Source organism: Aulonocara sp. 'chitande type north' Nkhata Bay, linkage group LG19 (assembly GCF_057382095.1).
Source record: "Aulonocara sp. 'chitande type north' Nkhata Bay isolate Kocher_YH1m ecotype deep benthic linkage group LG19, A_spYH_male_GT1.1, whole genome shotgun sequence".
Lineage (NCBI taxonomy): Eukaryota > Metazoa > Chordata > Actinopteri > Cichliformes > Cichlidae > Aulonocara > Aulonocara sp. 'chitande type north' Nkhata Bay.
The window spans coordinates 30720511-30740553 of record NC_141362.1 but is presented as its reverse complement, the minus strand read 5'-3'; the positions used below and the strand labels follow the sequence as shown (position 1 = coordinate 30740553).

At 40.9% G+C, this 20043-nt stretch overlaps 1 protein-coding gene across 7 annotated transcripts in view; it reads right to left on the bottom strand.

The window, feature by feature from the left end:
- The window catches only part of ttll5 (tubulin tyrosine ligase-like family, member 5), a 64195-nt gene that overhangs the window by 38916 nt on the left and 5236 nt on the right, over nt 1–20043 (bottom strand). For 6 of the 7 annotated variants that reach the window (XM_086275316.1, XM_086275319.1, XM_086275318.1 and 3 more), the window contains exons 6-19: nt 19724–19854; nt 19508–19590; nt 16962–17031; nt 16787–16871; nt 14795–14896; nt 14590–14681; nt 14360–14467; nt 7423–7504; nt 7020–7081; nt 2793–2848; nt 2199–2240; nt 1240–1347; nt 1023–1114; nt 421–483 (exon numbers count right to left, since the gene is read on the bottom strand). In XM_086275316.1, coding sequence (XP_086131442.1) covers nt 421–483; nt 1023–1114; nt 1240–1347; nt 2199–2240; nt 2793–2848; nt 7020–7081; nt 7423–7504; nt 14360–14467; nt 14590–14681; nt 14795–14896; nt 16787–16871; nt 16962–17031; nt 19508–19590; nt 19724–19854 — 1176 coding nt within the window. The remainder of the gene's footprint in view (nt 1–420; nt 484–1022; nt 1115–1239; nt 1348–2198; nt 2241–2792; nt 2849–7019; nt 7082–7422; nt 7505–14359; nt 14468–14589; nt 14682–14794; nt 14897–16786; nt 16872–16961; nt 17032–19507; nt 19591–19723; nt 19855–20043) is intronic. The other variant, XM_086275320.1, reaches the window with a different exon arrangement.

Below are 20043 nucleotides of genomic sequence, written 5' to 3'. Positions count from 1 at the left end.
GTACTGCAGCAGCAACCATCTCCCTGAACTCACTACCTAATGAATATGGAAAATCTTAGCTTAGTCGGGGGACAAATCTCCAGTCAATACAGTCAAACCTGTGGTTAAATTTTGAAAGCCTGCGCAGATTCAAATAACCTAAATGAACGTTGTACTACAATAACAAAAATGCGGTTCAATAAAACGGCACAATTCATCTGTGACTATCTTTCCCTTCCTGCCCCCGAATCGATGCCACAATGCCACAATGCCACATAGACACAGGCGCGCGCTGGAAAAGCTGACTGTGTGTCATCTATTCAGCTGTTCGTCTCACCTATCCAGTCAAAAGACCAAACAAATGCCACGTTACAATCCCACCATTTCCACAAACTGATGGAGAGATTTATTTCCCATCCCGACCACAGTGGAAATGCTTACCTTCCATGGAAAAGTCTGTTCGCCAACACGAAGTTCATTGATGTCTTGGACTCAAGATATCCTCTGAGAGAAGAAGATAATAAGCAAATTACAATAATCATAAAGGCAGGGGCCCCAGTGAGCTCCAGCGTCTTTATTTGTGGCAAATGTGTTAAAAATGAGACTTCTGTGATCCTGTGGAAGGAACGGGTCTTAACTGCACCAATAGCTCCCCAGACCGTTCAATAAAACGCTTTTAAAAATGCCACAAAATACCCTGCTGCTAACGGAGGTTTAATCATGCAACTAATCCTCATATAGGAATATAAATTTTAAGCACAATGATGGATTTCCTCTCTTAATAGGAGTTTAATAGCATTTTAATATAAAGTCACTGTGGGATCATTTTTTTTGGAACATAGACTCCAACAAGTTTCCAGTGACTCTGGAGCTATATCGTAGTTTGGTGGTTAAATTAGCAAATGCAAACAGGAGTCGCTTAGTCTGGCTTTAAGCTAAATGTCCTGCTTATCTGAGCACAGTATCAGTAATGAGTAACATTACAGACAAACTTCCCTTGCGGCCTACAAGGGATCTGTCTGTTCTTTCCTGGCTCAGATTACCCATAGAGCTCCCATGTATCCGCGGTGGGGAAGATCCTAATGAAACCTCCTCGTCTTTCATACTCTTCCTTTATCCTCCGCAGCACTCTGATCTATATTAGTGAAGGAAAGTAAAATACCATCTATTAAAAAAAAGAAGCAATGTTTATACAGAAAAAATACAGTTACACAGCCTATACTAAAAGTACTTTACACAACATCTTTATTAAGACCTTACCTCCTCAACAGTTAGGTTCAGAGTGCTGTCTCCTTGGCCATGCTTAGCTCCTCGCTTGTCCTTAAGATCCTCGGTTTCTGAGATGTTGGTTGACGTCAGCCTCTGTCGCTACAAGAAGCGGAGACGATGCAAACAGTTTTTGATAAAAACGGTGTAATATGTTTCCTCTTTTCAATCCAGTTTTGTTAAAGCAAATCAGGTGCTTCATAATCAGGATGAACAAAAGGCCGTAAGGGTAATCCACAAAAATCTATTTGTATGTTAAGTTGAAAATGTAGAAGCTACATCACAGATAACCAAAACCCCGTTCTCCTCTTTTGTCTTCGCCACAGAAATAGAGTGCTTTTGTTAAGCAGTGGCATTTCTGGTTGTCTCCCTGCTGCATGCACTACTAGGCTGTGACTGACAACTTTGGCATGCAGTTTTGGAACTCGGGCCAGATAGAGGGGCACAACCCTGCATGATCACATATAAAATTTGTCATCTGAATAGCAGGGGGATTATATTTAATTACCCTGACACGGATAGTGGGGATACAAAGGCAGCCAAAAAGTGACAAGGCTTAATCCCTCAGAAAAGGTCTCAACTGTTGCCCCTGATCAGAGTGAAGGGATAGGACAGGTTCTCTATGGGCCCCTGAAGTTCTTCAACAGCTAGTGTTTGGCTTGATTTAGGTGTGCCTGAAGCATCGGGAAGAAAGTTTTTCGACTCATTACGCAAAGTAGCGCATTGCGGCTTGTTAAGTGCTTTTGCTAACGAAGCTTTGACTATAAACGCAGCATTAAGGATTTATATAAGCCATCTGTCTGTCCCTGTGAAAAATTGCTTTAGCCACATAATCAAATAAGCAAAAAGCAGCAAGCGATTTCTTACCGGTAATGAAACAGGCATCAGGGAATTGCAAAGGGACAAAGCAAAGGAAGATTAATACGTCTGAGTCAACAAAAAAAAAAGCTTACCACTCTGCTGTGTGTAGTGGCTGGATGTGCAGAAAAAAGTTTCTAAGAGGAAATGGGTGAACACACTGCATCAGCATTGAGCCTGTATCAAGGCACATACAGACAACATCCAAACCACATCAACATACAACAATGAAACATTGTTACTTTATGTCTAAACAGGCCTTTTACACAATATAAGGTGGAGCAGAAATCTGTCTGATTTAGTAATATCCCTCCAGCAGGTCCTTTGCCAGATCTTAGTGCAGTAGTCGAGTGGAGGTAGCCAAGTGTATTAGCTGTTGTGGCATCATTAGGCAACAAGGCCTAGAGAGAGCATTAGTCACTTGATTAGAAATGATAAAACAATAAGCCACTGAGAGTGTAGCACTTACAAACTGAGGTCACTCAAACACTGTAATTGCATTAGCAGTTGTTTTGCATTACAGTGAGTTTTCCATTAGGGTAAGAGAAGAGCTCAGTGGCAGTGGCAGGAATGTAGTGTAACTACAGAGACATGAAGACAAGAATGGGAATGTTTCACAAGGAAGGGTGAATGAGTGCAATGCTTGGCTTGACGGTTGTGTTCGCGTGTGTGCTGGTGTCCACCACTACCTGTGTTCTTTGGTCAGAGCGAGGCTGTCTCGACAGGGGGTCCTGACACACAAAGCCTGCAGGGATACAGAAGAGCCATAAAGGGGCATGTTTATGACGTCAGGTCTTAAATATGTTACATTCCCATGACCTTCATGTATTGCATCAACTTCTTAATGTTTGTGCAAGAAACCAACGTGGAGCATAGAGCGACAGAAAGGCAATAAATTAAACAATATCATGCTATATCAAATACATGAATTTTTTAAAAATACATTTAGGTCAGAAAGAAGTGTTTCAAAATAGGGACCCACTGCAGCATAATGCAACCCAGGCCCTGATGCTGAATGGGTTTGTTTCTTAAGCTACAGTCACACTATAGAAAACAGTAGTTGGAGATCACTGTACAACTAAAATTACTGCGACTATATGCAAGGAACTTGCAATATTGTTGCCTTTGAAATGCCTGCTTTGAAGATGGGGAGTTGGTCTGTGACTACTCGCAGACAGTTGAAAACTTTGGTGCATCAAGATGAGTTAGAAGAGTTAGTCCCTTATGACTTTACAACTGAACAGGGTTAGGTTGACAATTGCATGCAATGTGTTTGGGATAAATTGGTAATTAAATGTGAGGAATTAGGAAAAATCAGCTATTTAACAGCAAATTGGCAAAGATGCTCAGCTGCCTTGCTTTTACATAGGAATATAACTACTTTAAAAAAAGTTGGCAACAAGTTGAGCCAAGTCTCCTGCAGATGAATTCTGCTCATCAGTGCAGACTGATTCATAGTGATCGCAAGAACTGGCATTCAGTCTGTTTTTGTTTATAAATTAAACATTATTATTTTCAAACCTTTGCGACTCTGTGCGAGACTGATTCTAACCCTGCCTGGTACAAGGTTACTGGGGCCACACCCTTGAGGCCCCAGTAACCTTGGGGCCACACCCTTGAGGAAGCATGGAAGTGCTTGGTGGCTAAACTTTAGTCCATTCGGCCCATTCGGACAAAGCCCAAAGAGGCAACATGTGCCCACCTTCTTTTGGGTTCACCACCTGCAGAAGGCACTACAGGGTTCAGGTGCAATGTATGGTGGGTGGGTGACTTTCAAGGGTGGAGGCCTCGGCAGTCTGATCTCTAGCTGGTGAAATAAGCTCTTTGGACATGGAACGCCACCTCTCTGATGGGGAAAGAGCCTGAGCTAATGTGTGAAGTTGAAAGATACCCACTAGATATAATTGGGCTCACCTGAACACACACATTGGGTCTAGAACCCATCTATGGGACTCTGCTCCAATCTGGAGTTTCCCTCGAGGAGAGGCAGCAGGTAGGGGCACTAGTATCCCCCCAGGTCCCTGCCTATATGCTGGGGTTTTCCCTGGTGGACAAAACAGTTACTTTCCACCATGTGTTTAGGTTAAGGATAGGAAACTGAATGTCATTTACACTTCTTGCAGATAATGGGTGTGGTGCTCAAGGGTGGGGACTCCATTTTCCTCCTGGGAGAATGTGGCTGTATTGGCTTCATCAGGTGGTGGCCTCTAGATTGCACTGGAGTAGGTTGGAGCTGAGTGTGAAGCGGCAGAAATGTGAATTGGCACCCCAAGTCTGAATCCACGGTTCTCAGCAGGAAAAGGGTGGTGTGCCAACTCCAGGTCAAGAACAAGATGCTGCCCCAAATGGAGGAGTTTAATACCTTTGGATCTTGTTCACGAGTGATGGGAAAGAGACATGACAGTAAAGGGACCAAAAGAAAAAGACCGTGGATACAACAGTGTAAATGAGCTTCTGGCTAAAGATGAATGGGCTCTACCTTAGTGAATTCAGTCATTTACTGTAGGAGGGATTCAGAGTAGAGCCATTACTCCTCCACATCGAAAGGAGGTTCGGACATCTGTTCGGACAGACACCCCTTGGGCGCCTCCTGTGCAAGGTCTTCTGGGCATGTACTACCATGAGGAGCCCCAGTCTTAGCAAGACGTTCCCACCCTGTCTAAAAGATTTAAATCTAGAATCTTTTGTTTATTGATTCCCACATTCCTTCATAGCTAACTAGTTGTCACAGTGACCTTTTAAATAAATAGGTTTATGTTCTATCTTGCTCTCACACTTTGGGTGAATTAAATCTATTGACAGCTTAGAGCTCTGGGCTATTTATTCTACCTCATCCAAGCCGTCAGGTAAGTTTCAGGCCCCCACCATGCTCTTGCCTAAACACGGCAATTATTACAAACACTGGTGACAGAGAACTGACAGCTACACGCAAGCAGAAAATTAATGCAAATGGAATGCTGTCATTATTTACAGGTCTGGGAGGCAGCCCAAGTGTTATCAGCCAACAGCGACTTAGTTTGTTTGGTACATAATAGATGTGCTATGTTTTACATGCCACCGCTTATTTTCCCCAGACGCGCAGTAACGTCTCCGTCCAAAGATAACTGGCAATTTATGATTCTACCCTTTCATTTAATGAGCCAGCGGAGAGGGTTTCAAGCCACAGTATGGCCTAGGGTTAAGACGCACATGCACATGTGTGCACACATTCACTCACATGGGCGTAATCACCACTCCTTTAATATCATTAGGCTGTGACCACAGATAGACTTAATGGTTCGGTGCCATTTTAGATGGACGCCTGCTAATCAGTATGCTCTGTGTAAAATATAACTGGTAACAAGGATAAAGAAGAGTATTAAGTAAAGTTAAATAATCAAGATCTTTTTCCCCACGTATACGGATTTATTTTGTATCTACAAAGAAAAGGATAAAGTCTAAAACTATGTGGGCTCCTATAGTTTCATATCTGAAGTCTTCATCTACATGAGAATTTATAATTAAGAAGGGAGGAAACATAACAAAGACACAGTATCTCTCTTTCCCTGCAGCAAACATTAAAAAACAATGTTGATCTCTGCCTTGGGCCAGGCTTAATGACCACAAAAAGTAGGCTTACGTTAACGTTTTTTGTCTGCAAGTCATTTAATGTCAATTAATGAAAGCTACGATTTGTTCTTTCAACAGTGGAGCGCCCATTAGGAAGCCATACAGCTATTTTTGGCACTTTGCAAAACTCAACTCGTGGAATGCAGGAAAACATTAAGCATTAAACAATAGTCGACTGTCTCCACTTAAAACCTGCTGGTTAAAAGAAGCAACTAGCAGTTATGGCTTTTAGTGACACTAGCACAGAAAAAAAGCATACTTGCAGCACTTTTCGTTTCATGTTAGCCTCGCCAAAATAATGTCTTTTCCCCAAATATATACTTGTGCAATAAATGCTCACTGAATGATCTCTTAATTGTGCCTAAGTATTTTTCCATCCAGAGCTTAAGCATGAGTAATGCAAAATTTAACCTTAAAGAACATCTAAATCTTCAGTTCAATTTGTTTATAGGCTCTGACTCCTTGTTACTCAACAGTTAATCTAGCTTCATTCTGCGTTGCGATTTGTATATTGATGGCTTACTGTAGGTGTGGAACGTCAGCGTTATAGTATTTTTAAGATTCATACTGATACGATATTTGGTGATTTAAAAATTCAATACATTGAAAGATATGTTTTTTTCTTTTAGAGACATAAAACATCAACAGACTTCGCTAATATTTTATGTGTAGTTATTTATAAGTCCTTATTAGGATAATATGAAAAGGCAATAAAAAAATAATCTTGTTTTGTTGTCACAAGTTGTGAATTATAACAACTATTCTTTTTGACTTTAGTCAGATCGATGCCTACAAAGTTCCAAAAAGGCTCCCGTAATTGCCCTTTTAACATTGTTAACATGTACCAATGCAACTGTTTGCTTTAAACCTGACATCTGTTAATGTTTACTTTTTCCCCATAACTTTTAATGTCGATATTCTCCCAAGATTTGTCCTTTGATTTTTATTTAGTGGCTGATAATATGGAGATACAGACATGTAAATGGACTGGTACTTATATAGCGCTTTTCTATTTAAGCACTCAAAGTGTTTTCTCACTACAAGCCCCATTCACCAATACCTGTACACATTCTTACAAGGGCTTTTATCTATGCCTAAGCCTAAGCACTTGCTTCCTAATAGTCAAACACCAATGTGTGAGGTATCAGGGCCTGAGGCTACTTTAATTCACCAGCATTTCCTATGCAAGTCTACATCAAGCTCAAAGTGCACATTTTAAATGAAGTGATTGTCTATAAAGTCCACCCACTTGTGCAAAACTGTGGAATTAAATATAAGCTGCATTCATTCCTGCCGGATGCACTCACCCACAAGTGAAAACATGTCTGCAATCATGCTGGCCTTTATCTTTAAATCCAAGGGAGCATCACTGTAAATAAGCAGATTTCACAAACAAAAACATTATTGGCATATAATGTCAGACTAAAATGCTCATCAGTTGAGTGCCTTCAACATGGCACTGAAATTAGGAACATTTTACAACCTTGAGATGATTAAAAAAAAAACACCTACAGCTTTACATTTTACATGGAGAACTACTGCTCAAGAGCACTTTAAAATAATAAAAGAAAGGCTGGCTCCTTTGAAGCAAACTATAATAAAGAAATGAGGGGTGTCTCAATACTTTTGCAAAGTACTGCGTGTTTTGGAAAAGAGATCCTCCTGAAATAACAAATGACAACAATTTAATACAGTAATTGAGTCACTCACCAGGCTAGGGAGGGAGAAAGGTTCACCTCTAACAACCAGGGTTTGAGGTTGGAGTCAATGAGCACATCAAAACCATACAGTTCTATAGAGGGAAACACAAAATGAATCAAAAGGTTTTACTGCAGACAAAGAAGTCAGCAGAAACAGGATTACTAAAAAAAAAAAGAAAAAATCTCCCAGATCTGCTCAGTTAAAGGATGAAGGATATCAAAGTCAGAAGCACTTCCAGAGTTCTGTCATAACCTCATTATGTGGCATCTGGCAACATGGCCCATGACTTTCTGCTATTGATTACACGCATGTTATATACCCAATCATTCAAGAAAGAAACATTTACCAGTGCCTGCTACTGAGGGACTGGCTCAAATGCTTTAACCAAGCATATATATACACATCTCTCATGAAGATTCTTACATAAGATGGTGGCTCAAAAACAAACTGTCCAGCAAATAATTTTGGTTGAGAAGGTTAAAGTCAAATGTACATAGTTTCATTAGATATTACCTAGAAGGACACTGCCCTAATGGTCACCAGAAAGAGTTCCAGCACCATCATAAGTTAGTATCTTTTTAACTTGGAAAATACATTCAGATACTAAACTGGGACCATGACTTACAGTGGCAAAATCTAGGGAATTAGAAAGCCTTAGACAATATATTATTATAGTATATATTTCACCCCAGTTATAGCTGAGCACTGAGTGACACAATAAAAAAGTGGTCAGGCAGTTCCCCATGTAAAAATTAATCCACTCTACTCCAATTTTCTCTCCTGTTTCACTGACTGATATATGGCTCACAGTGGCAGAGTTGCCCTATGTGCCATATGAAAGCTCTCACACTGTTCTGGGGAGTGTCACCCAATAAGCCAACGAGCCATCGGCCCCAGCAGCAGCGTGCAGGGAAACCGCAGTATTTTACAGGGATAGCGTGAAGCCCAGCCAAAGAGGCAGAGAAAAAATCCCTCTAATGGCACTTCAAAAGAACAGGCTATGTTGAGAATAGGCCTGGGTGGCTGGAGGTTTCAAAGCTGCTGTAAGCAGCACTGTTTGTTCTAACATCTCAGGTCAATGCCAGTGTTAAGCACACAAAAGCCAGCATGACAGCCACCAGTGGCCCCAGCTTTACACTCAGTATCACATTGATAAAACAGAGCAGATCAAGTTTAAAAGGATGAGTAAATGTAATTATGTGATGTTGTATATAGTTAAAAACTCGTGAAGTTAACCATTAAACAAACCATGAGTTGTATGAGATGTGTATAGTATGTACACTGGAGCATGTCTAAATAACTTGCAGATGTTGGAACAAAAAATAAAATCCTGGAGGCAGATGTCAAGTAAAACTGCTTGATATTCATCAGAAATGGTCAAGAAGTTTTGTTCATTTTGGTAAAAAATGCGGGTCTCCATTTATTACTTTCAATTCATTTTAGAATGAAATGCATTTTGTATCTGAGGACAGATGTTACATTTCCTTTCTGTGAGTGACAAATGGGTTATAGGAGCATATGCTTATAAAAGGTTATATGGATTTCGTTATATGGCGAAAACATGACTCATACAAACATGTCTGTTTGGTGTATGTAATTTATAGGCTATCCGCATGCAATGTAAAGCTGTCTGCTCATTCGTGTTTGAATGAATAAACTGTTTCTGTTGAAAAGAAATGCAACAGCCGTGCAGTTTTTGTAAGAAACAAATCTGCTCTGGACCAACAGAGAAAATATGTTGAACTGAAATTGTGGCATAGGGTTCTTGTTTGCTGTAAATAAAATTATTTTCAACATTAAAGGAACAGTGTTTAAAATCTCTCCACTAGGTGTTAATAGATTTCAGATTGCAGTCAACTGAATACTGAATTCTCTTTTATTATGGTGCGTTGCTGAATAAGTCGGAAGTTCCCATTCAGAGATTTTTTGTGAAACGCCCCCTCAACTCGGACTGAAACTTGAAAAATCAGAACAAATCGACATACCCCAACTTAGTAATCCAAGAAGGTGGTGCTGAATTTAAATGTTTGTAAAATTGTGAATTTTTAATCTGTACTTCCACTGCTAAATAAGCCATACACAGAACTGATCAGGCTCGATACATGAATGTGTTTTTTAAGTGCAAAAAATAAGTATGCTGTATTTCTAGTGATACCTAAATGACTCTTCCTTGCCAAGAACCAAAACAAATCCTGTTTCTCCTAGCTTTTTCTGGAAGATCCTAACTTGGGAGTGTTCCGAGGTATCTGGAACGCGGCATTACCTGTCTTATTTCAATTCATAATCCCAGATATAGTGGCTGTTGTAGGACAAACAACTCTGGCTGTTGTTCATGTGTAGTGAGTATAGGCGGTCAGTCCTCTGTTTACCTCAGCTGTCTACATGCTTTGTGTCCACATCGATCAACACTGGAGAAGGCTGAAAAGGTCTGATAGAACTCGATGAGTCAGTAAAGCTCACTTCTGTCTACTGACAGCGATACTATAAGTTGTTGAGAATATCCTGAATAGCTAGTGACTGATCTCTCGCCACATAAATAAAATTTGATTAGACGGAACATCGATGTCCATCTCAGCCACTTTATTCGAGATGATGGGCAACATGTTGAAATCCACACACTGGCACCTGCTCCTATATATTTTTAGTGGATTAATTCTTTACATTCATGAGAATGTATCAGTTTGCTAGAAGATTTAGTTGCACATTAATCTATGTATATTAATGAGTCCAACATTCTTTTTTCTATTAAATAACAAAGAATGACTTACTGTACCTTTGAATGAGTTTGTTAAATGTAATTTTTTCAGGACACACCTTGAGAACATTTCTTTACATCAGGGAAGCACAATATCACTGGGTCACTGTATATCACATGCACTGAGAGCTGAACTTATGGTAGTGTCATAGGGTCCAAATTGGTGAAAGTGCAAACACTATTTTCGTGATGGAAATGAGCAAAGTCTGCCTTACGCCCACAAGCCAAAAGCTGCAACATAAGCTGCCACTGCCATCTTTACCTTCTTTAACTTCTGCGGATGGACGGGACCCCCACTGCTAAGCAGTGCTCACTTAGCAAAGCATTTTATTTTCCACTTGCTAGCTTTATACCATTCAATCCATTTTATAGGAAGATGGGGAGAGAGTGTGTGTATCATAAAGCTTATAGACAAGAGCGCTGGAATAAAATGGCTTAGCTTACGCTCTCACTTCAGTGGCACCACAACAACAGGGAGAAAAAACAACAACAACAAAAGAAAAAAAACAGGAGGTGTTACACCACCTCACCGTCCCCCCCGACATGCAGGCTCCATGTGTCACAAATTTTCCCCCAATTAGTAGCAGACGCCATTCCTTCCCTGTGAGCCTGTCGAAGCGCTCACTGTTAGGCACGTTTGTTCTGCGGCTCGACCGCTGCCAGGGGAACACTTTTAAATGTGCCCACAGAGAGCCCACAACAAGCATCACAGACAAGCAGACGAGAGGCAGCGAACATCCACATCACACCCATTAAAGAGGGAGGGAGAGAATAAATATGACAGAGAAAAGGGATGATGAAGAGTTTTTTGAGGGGTTTTTTTGGTGTGCTTTCTTTTTTGTTATTGGATGGGCGCTGCTGGAAAATTCACCACAACAGACAAATGCCCAAAAACAATGATCTCCCCCACCCTGCCCATGCAGCTTGTTGGTCCACAATAACAACATCAACATAAAGTATTTCCTTCATGTGTGTTCTTTTCACAGCAAGGACAATTAAATTCAGAAATAAATTAATGGCGCTGAACTGTTTCACTGCTGTCGCAAGGAGCTTAACAGGCACGCCTCAGAGCCACAATCGAGAAAACACTCCCAGGACAACAAATTAAGTCGCTGTTAACACTCTATAGCGTTATAGTGGGACCCAAAACCATTAATCATTCTCGAAAACACTCAGTTACACAGCAGCTGCACTGTCATCATAGGAAAACAAACACTGTGCCGCAGTGAAGTGTGGGAGTATCTGACAAATGTAAGACAGGCAGAGTGGTTCGCAGACGGGAGATCCAACCACACTCAGCACTTAATGAGGGACGTTCAGTGAAACATAGGACCAGTAAGTGGAATGTTTTGTGTGTAATAAAATAGGCCTTTGGCTTGGCTAATCAGATCAAAACATCTCATAATCAGCATCTCTCAGCAAAAAACCCTGTCCATTAATCACACAGCAGCGGTAAAGAGCTGCATGGGTGGCATTTTCTCTCCACGGACACACACTCACACACACACACACTTACACCCACTCCTTACAATGTAAAACGAAAAAACTGCTGTTTTTATTTCTTCCCACATGAGACATTACGGAGCTATAAAAAGATTTTGTTACAGTATGTGCATTTAGACACACCGTGCAATTCAAGCAAAGGGAAGAAATCCAATTGGAAAACAATAAACATTGTATTAAAGCCATTAATAGACATTAAAATGGCAGGGAACAATTTGCAGTAAATTAAGATTATAATGTGCTTTATGGTCTCGCATGGCTCCCTTCCAGACAAGCAACAGACTGTATTAAAACTCTAAACAATGGCTGCTTTTATCAGCACGTTCATTGAGCTAACACACATGCATTTGTTGCCACGCATTCTGACGCTTTACCTGTTTACTATTACAGGCATGCCAGGAAGAAGGCTGAGGATAGTGGTGGCTGTGAAGTGGGAAAATATAGTAAGGATAAGTGAAAGAGGAGAAGCAAAGGAGCTGACAGTGGCTGAGTGAACATGACTCCCAGGTGGTTAGGGTGGGTTTTTATTTCAGGGACAAGAAAAAGAAGCCCACAAAGATATCGGACTGGACTGCCTGAAGCTTAGACAGCTTTAAGCTTGTATGTTTGGAAAACACATGGTTTATACTGGTTTCTACATGTTCCTGTGTTCATAATGTATGCACATACACACAGAGAGCAACATGACCACACTGGGAGAGACAGATCAACAGAGAAAGGATGAGGGTGGTCTACTGTCTATCTTTGGAAATATAATCCTGTAAATAGACTATGAATGCTGTAATTAACTTGCTTGAGGCCATCTAAGACAACAAAACTGCACTAAATTCAACAGTAAACTGATACGGATGAAGTACGATAATGGCCATGCTCACAACAGACTCCAGAGTATTATGGGTCCTAATCAAAAGGTGCAGTACCTAATTGTTATTGTTCAGTCCAGCTACTGTATACATGAAGCAGACTTGGGTTTCTGCAATATTAATGTAAACACCTCTTACCACTTGTTCACCTTTAGTTCAGTTTCAAAGCAGGCTATGAACAAAACAATATAAAACAGGAACACATTCTTACTCGTCTACAGGTTGGTGCAAGATCAGATTCAGTTGCTAGTGTGCTGTTTGCATGCATCTGTGGAGCATTTTTGTGAATGCATTTAAAAAAACAAAACAATGGTAAATGGTCTGTATTTATATAGCGCTTTACTAGTCCCTAAGGACCCCAAAGCGCTTTACATATCCAGTCATCCACCCATTCACACACACATTCACACACTGGTGATGGCAGCTACATTGTAGCCACAGCCACCCTGGGGCGCACTGACAGAGGCGAGGCTGCCGGACACTGGCGCCACCGGGCCCTCTGACCACCACCAGTAGGCGACGGGTGAAGTGTCTTGCCCAAGGACACAACGACCGAGACTGTCCAAGCCGGGGCTCGAACCGGCAACCTTCCGATTACAAGGCAAACTCCCAACTCTTGAGCCACGATCGCCCGGTAAAACAAAACAAAACACAAAAACAGAATACAAGCACTGACAAAAATAATGAATGAGAACAGAAGCAAACCTGTTTATCCATTCTTGTTTTTCACCCCCTCTCTCCAAAAATATGTCATCGCGTTGTATACAGTGTCTCTCAGGTATGTATGAAAGCCAGGTTGAGGCTTGGTAAGTAAATACCTGCATGGTCACCTTTTACACCCTGGGTTAATGTGTGTTTTCTCAACCTTGCAGTGATGCTCAGGGTGCAGATAGCATCTTTATGCAGGCGAATGTCTGATGGTTATATTTTGCTGATATGCATCCAGTACAGCCCAAACAACCGCCCATTGTAGGACTATTACGTCTAAGAGGCCTGTCACAACTGTGGAGTCCTTTATTTTTCTAACAACTGAGAGGTGAGGAGAATGTGAGCATGAAAGGGCGAATTATAAACATAACGCGGCAGAAGAAACAGCAAGAGAAAAGGGGGGGAGAGAGTGAAAAAGAGGCAGTGGTGCTGAGAGAAGCTAGGCCAGTGTACTCGCTTTCAAACCCAAAATCTCAGAAAGGCTGCCAGACACGAAGAAAGAGCACAGACAATTAGTGCCAACACTAACATGGGTAATGGCTCCAAAATGGAGTTCACACGAGCCCACTGCAAGGCAAGACTAGCCAAGAAAACAGTCAGTCTAAATCAGGCTGAATGGCAACAGAGGAGAGGAAGCAAATTCCTGCTTTAGTCAACAGGCCGTCCACGACCCGGCAGCCAGTCAGAGGGCAGCAAACATGCAGGAAGGTTCCACACTGAGGAATGAATGTCTACAACTTCAGCACGGTTCAGTGGACAAATAGTATGGAGGAGCTGCTGGACAATGAATCTGAAGCTGAAGAGAAATGTGAGGGGTGTGGTAATATGTATGACTAAGTATGTGTGAGTGCTTCTGCACCGTGAGCAAAAAGAGAGATTTTCTTTCCCCCCGGAGTTCAAATTTCATTCAAAAGAAATTCTTGAGGAGCCACATTTGTGCTGATGGCCTTCACATTCAGACTAGTCTTTCAGAATTTTAGCAAATTCTTTTGGAAACGCAGCTGGATCCCATAATTCACAGTGGCTGTAGCAGGTGTAAGCATATTTTGGGGGACTAGATTGTTTTAACTGTGGCTGGGGAAAAAAGATAGTTTTAAGAAGAATAGGAAATGATTACCAAAGCAGTTTGTCTTGTGAGGAACAAATGTCTTGCAGGCGGTGGCTATCTGTAGCTCAGCGCTCAGTACAGCTTTGACGATGAGGTCCTCAACTTGCTTCATCAGCACTGCGACAGAAACATCAAAGGAAAATAAGATATTTTAAAAAAGAAAACAGATTGAAAAGTTACTTCTGTCGTCATTGCATGGATATTAAAAATGAAAAGAACAAGGTGAAGGTCTAACTCACATGTGGTGTCCTTCCCCTCCTGCTTCAAATACCTCAGCACTGCACTCATACTCCATTTGTTCCCATAATCCTCAACTTCGGGGTCATCGCAACTGAAAAGAAAGAAATGAGCTTCAAACACTCCAGCCGTAATAAATGGATGAGTCAGAGGGGGAGCCTTCCCGTAACAGCACCGCGTTGTATTTTGATCACTGAAGGGACTTACCTGACATAATCACTGCTCTTTTTGTTCACGCTGTAGTTGGTGAGGTGCATGAATGTGTTCTTGATGTTCTTTGAAGTCCTGTCATACTTAACTGTGGCAAATCTGTGAAGGAGCAGGGTTTATTTACACAAGAGGAAAAAGGGGGGGGGAAAATCCTTCTACGTAATCCAACTATTCCCCTACATATCCATGTGCCGTAACATCCACATTTGTAAGACACTTGACTATAAATAATAAGGAAAGAGATTAGTTTCTGACAGTGTTTGAGAGGAGTGGATGCCACATGTGCAATAATGAGAATTCCTTTGGCACACACCATGTACCTGAATACCAACACATGTGAAGGAATGTCAGGAGATAAAAGTGGGATTCAAGATTCGGCCATGATTTACTGAAAACAGTTGATAATGAAGCCAGCAAATAAGAGGGAAGTGGCACTGTGTTTCCAGCATGAGCACGCACCTCTATCAGAGCGAGGTGAGGAGCCAGTCATTCTATAAATCATCAACCCTCTCCTGACCCAACCGTGTCTGACAATAGCCTTTCTTTGTTAAAGAAATTATTATTGCTCTGAACACCCAGGCCTAATAACTCGAGCGCAATTACATAAAGTCGTGATAGATATGAGCTTTGAACAATGTCACAATCAGCAAACATTTGATTAGCACATCCTACAAGTGAAACAATAGAGCGCTTTGTTTTAAAGTGGCCAAAGCCACACGCTCCACACAGGCAGTCTGCAAAGTTTAGGATGCCCTCTTGTGGGTGCTAAAGGAAGATGAATGTAGTGTTTCACAAAGTCCCGCTGGATCCATAATAATAAACAAGGTTTTCCTTAACAACACGCAACGTGGCACAAAAACCTAATATAACGTGACACATATAAACAGGAAGTTTCATGTTGGTTAACCACTTATCTAAATTAGGGGAGCCTATTCAAACTGTCAGAAGCCAAGAGGACAGCTCGCTAGTCCTTCACAGGGCTGACAGAGTGAGAGGCAAGGACAATCTCACATCACTGAATTTTAAATTGATAACTGGTGGTTTTAGAAGAGAGAAAGAACTTATATTTAGTAAAAGAATGTGTTGAGTGGACATGAAGATGATGGTGACTTATTGTTCTATCTATGCCATCCAGCCAGAACTGACCAACTAGAAAGTCAAATACAACCCTATGGATGACTCTGAGAAGTGTGTGAACTGCAGTTGAAGTGTGTCAATCAAATGCATCGTGATGTGGCGACGCCAGCAACAGCAAACAACACAGAGTGGAAATGTAGGTGTTGAATCATAAAGACGTAACATACTGTTATTTTTCAGTTGCAAAAAAATAAAAGTGAAGACTTTGATCATCATCTCATCAAGTTAAGGTGACTTCTACATAAGAAGCATTGTGAGTGCCTCCTAAGTGAGGTGTCTTGGGGTATACCGGTAGGAGAACCTGGGGCAGACCCAGGACACACTTAAAAGAATTTGTCTCTCAGCTAAATCAGGAACACTTTGGTAACACAGCCCAGAAGAGCTGAGGAAGTGGCTGGAGAAAGGGAAGTCTATATATATTTGTTTAATATATTTGTTTAAATTAAGATAAGATAAGATAAGATAAGATAGAACTTTATTAATCCCTCGGGTGGGTTCCTCTGGGAAATTCGACTTCCAAAAAAAAGCACAGCAACGACCGAAGTTACAGTTACAGAATTGTTATATATATATATATATATACACACACACACACACACACACACACACATATATAAATACAGAGACAAATATAAATAAAATATACAAAGGGGATAAATAGAATAAATAGGAATAAAAAATAAAAAATAAAAAATAAAATTACCGTCTCTATCAGCTAAAAGCAGATAAACAGCAAGATGTATGGCTGTATGGATGGATGGATACCAAAAAGACAACATAAAATCTTATGTAAAAGCACCAGGAGATAGCTTCTATTGTATTAGTCACCATTTCAAAGGTAAAAACACTCACCTAGCCAAGCCTTCCTCATACACATAGATGAGGAGAGGATCGTAAGACGTTACCAACACGTACAAACGAACGTCAAACTTGAACCCTGTAAAAACAACAATTAGATTAAGTCATAAAATTGTTCAGTGCAAATCTGTCAAAAGAAAATAGCAAAAATATAACTGTAACAACTCACCATCAATGAGTAGCGGGTTATTAATATAGCGAGACACCAAAATGTTTTCAGTCATGGAAATCTGATTTGGCTGTAGATGAGAAGCAGGACGCACAAAAGAAGATATGATGAACACAGAAGAAAATGCGGGCAGTATTTTATCACAAGTTTAAAGCTACAACACCACGAATGATTCATATAGAACTGCATTAAATACTCAAGTTCATTGGGCTGACGAGACGCTGCAGTGAACCATAAACATCAAAGGATAATAAGATGAAGAAAAGTTTCAGTGACGCTGGTCATAGCGGGTCAAGCTTCAATAACAGCCTATAAAAACACAATCTGGTGGTGGGAGATGGGTCATTTATGAGGTTGAAATGTGTTGCAGGTGGTGAAGTTGAGAAGAGATGGGGTAAAGGGCGGGGGGGGTAGGAGTTGGAGTAACCTCAGCGCTGGCTACAGTTCAGAGAAAAAGCAAAGCAAAAAAGATGAACGTATTTCTTTCTTTTCTCCAAATATCGCTCTGACATTCTTTCCACTGTTTCATAAAAATGCCTGAGAAGAAGAAGAATCGTGCACATGTTTTCCAAGGGTGAGAACCTTGTTGAGCTCCTCCAAGAGCCCGGGGCCTTGAAAGTGTGTGATTTACTCCGCGAAGCTTATTAATGTCTGAAACGCTGGTTGATACTTACTTCGAAGACAGCTGTATCAGTGCAACCCCCACACTTAGATAACATCTGGCCAAGTGACTGTTTGAGTTCACATGGTACTTTTTTATGTCAGTGTGCTTATAGTTAACTCCCACTAAGGTTTTACCCTTAATGCGAATTCATGCTTGCACATGGTTTATTCTCACACACACACACAACAGAAGAGCTGACTGACAGTCAGTATTATTGTTTTGAGCTTTGCTTGGCATTAAGATTAGCTGTTTTCTTCTCCCCGTTTCTCAGTCCGTGTTAACCTATTCTTAAACTCTGCTGGCTTTAGCTTTGTAGTTACTATTAAACACTAGTCCCAGTGCTGGAGTCCCCATTAACAAAGAAAGATTCAGTTAATTGTGTTCAGTGTTGTTTTATCTTTCATACTTTACAAATATGCCAACACTATTTTTATTTTTTTGAAAAGGCTATTTTGGGGAGAAGAACTGTGCATTTCAGATTAGGTCAGAAATCAGGATTTCTGAGTCCCTGGTCCGAAATTTAATCTCGAATGCCCCCTTCAACTCATATTTCCTATTCAGAAAGTCAGAGAAGCCCCACCAACCTCCAGTTAACAGTCTGCAATGGTGGCAATGAATGTAAAGTGTACTACTGTAAACAGTAGTACAACTTGAACTGTAAAATCTCCATAGCCAATGTTGTATGTTTGTGACTTGATAAAAAAAGCTATACACAAAGCACTGACCAGGCTCTACCCAAGAATGTGCCCCAATGCTGGTTTGAAGTATGTAAATGGACTGATTCTTATATAGTGCTTTTCTGTTCTCCTGGAGCACTCAAAGCACTTTTTTCACCCATTCACACACAGACTCTTTTCTATGCTTTTCAGTGCTTTCTAACTAACATTCATACTCTAATAGATACAAACCGGGGAAGCCAGGGATCGAACAACCAACCTTCTGATCAGCAGACAATCAGCAGATGACCTACTCTACCTCCTGAGCTACAGCCACCCCACATAAAAAACAAGTATTATGTTGTATTGCTTGTGATACCTGGATGGCTTTATCTCGCTAAGAATCAAAACAAATCCTGTTTTTGTTCTCGCTTTTCCAACTTTAGCACTGGAATGCACTAACTCTGGAGTGACATCACTTCCGAGTTCCAACATCCGACACTAGTCCGACATAAAAGCGATGTGGAATAACTTTCCCCATCTTTGCAAACACACGCCAGTGCAGTCACACCAAGCTCAAACACAGGTGGGAAAGAAGTAATAGTTGACATCCTCCAAACTTGGGGATCAGCAGTACCAAGTATACCAAGACTAAACTACACAGGGAATTAAGGAAGAAAGAAAAATACCTATAACCGTGACTCAAAATTACTTTACTTAAAGGTTAAGGTTTACTCTTAACCTTTCAAAAACACTAGGTTGGCAGCATACTTGCAACACAAAGTCCACTAATTTGCTTTCTTTTTTCCTCGATGACCACCCAGGTTTGTAGCCACAAAGCACCAGGAACAAACAACGAGGTGGAATTTGTAGAAGTATTTTTCTGTCAAATTATATTTATTATATCACTGAAGTCCTCTGAAGGTTTTGACAACTGAAGTTTAGAATTAAAAAATGTAATTAGACTCAGAGCCATTTAAAACAGTGTAATAGCCACAGTACACATTATATGTTAAGGAAAAGACTAAAACACTACAGACAGAAGGCCAGGGAGCCAATTATCTGCTATGAACAAGCACTTGGCAGCCATGACAGCAGACTCAGGGGAGGGTGGCCATCTGGTGTGACCGGTTGGGGAGAGGGGAAAATGAAAGGAGAGAAAAGTGTGAAGTGTTCACATTTTAAGGATCAAAAGGCACAGAAGTCTAAGAATAAAATAAACTCACATTGCTAACCAAGTAGATACCTCGTCCTCTTGAAGATGCTACTGGTTTAATTATCCACGGGCCCTTGTCCTTGGCAAAGCAATCTGAGGAAAAGAAAGAAAAGAAGAAGAGGAAAGCAGGAAACGCAGAGAACTGCAGTCATTCAAAATGACTGTAAACATGTCATAAATATAGCCCTGCTAAGACGAACAGGATTATGTGTGGGTGGTATCTTACTGCAGAATTCCTGGTACTCGGCGGGAAGCACAAAGGTCTGAGGAACAATGTGGAAGTTTTTGAAGCCATGAGTCTGTTGCATTCGCTGGATGTTTTTATAGAGACGGTCTTTGCGTGTCAGTTCGTGCGATCTGGACGTGTGGAAGAACAAATATAGGAACACATAACGGCTACAGAACACCCTGGGCCTGACGGTATGATTCACTTCATGCTTCATAAAGACATCGGTCCCAAATAAATCGCACGTTGCAAGCGAAAGCCAACAAACACATTGCCTCATACGGCGATATTTATAACAGAGGAAACAGTGGAAACACACT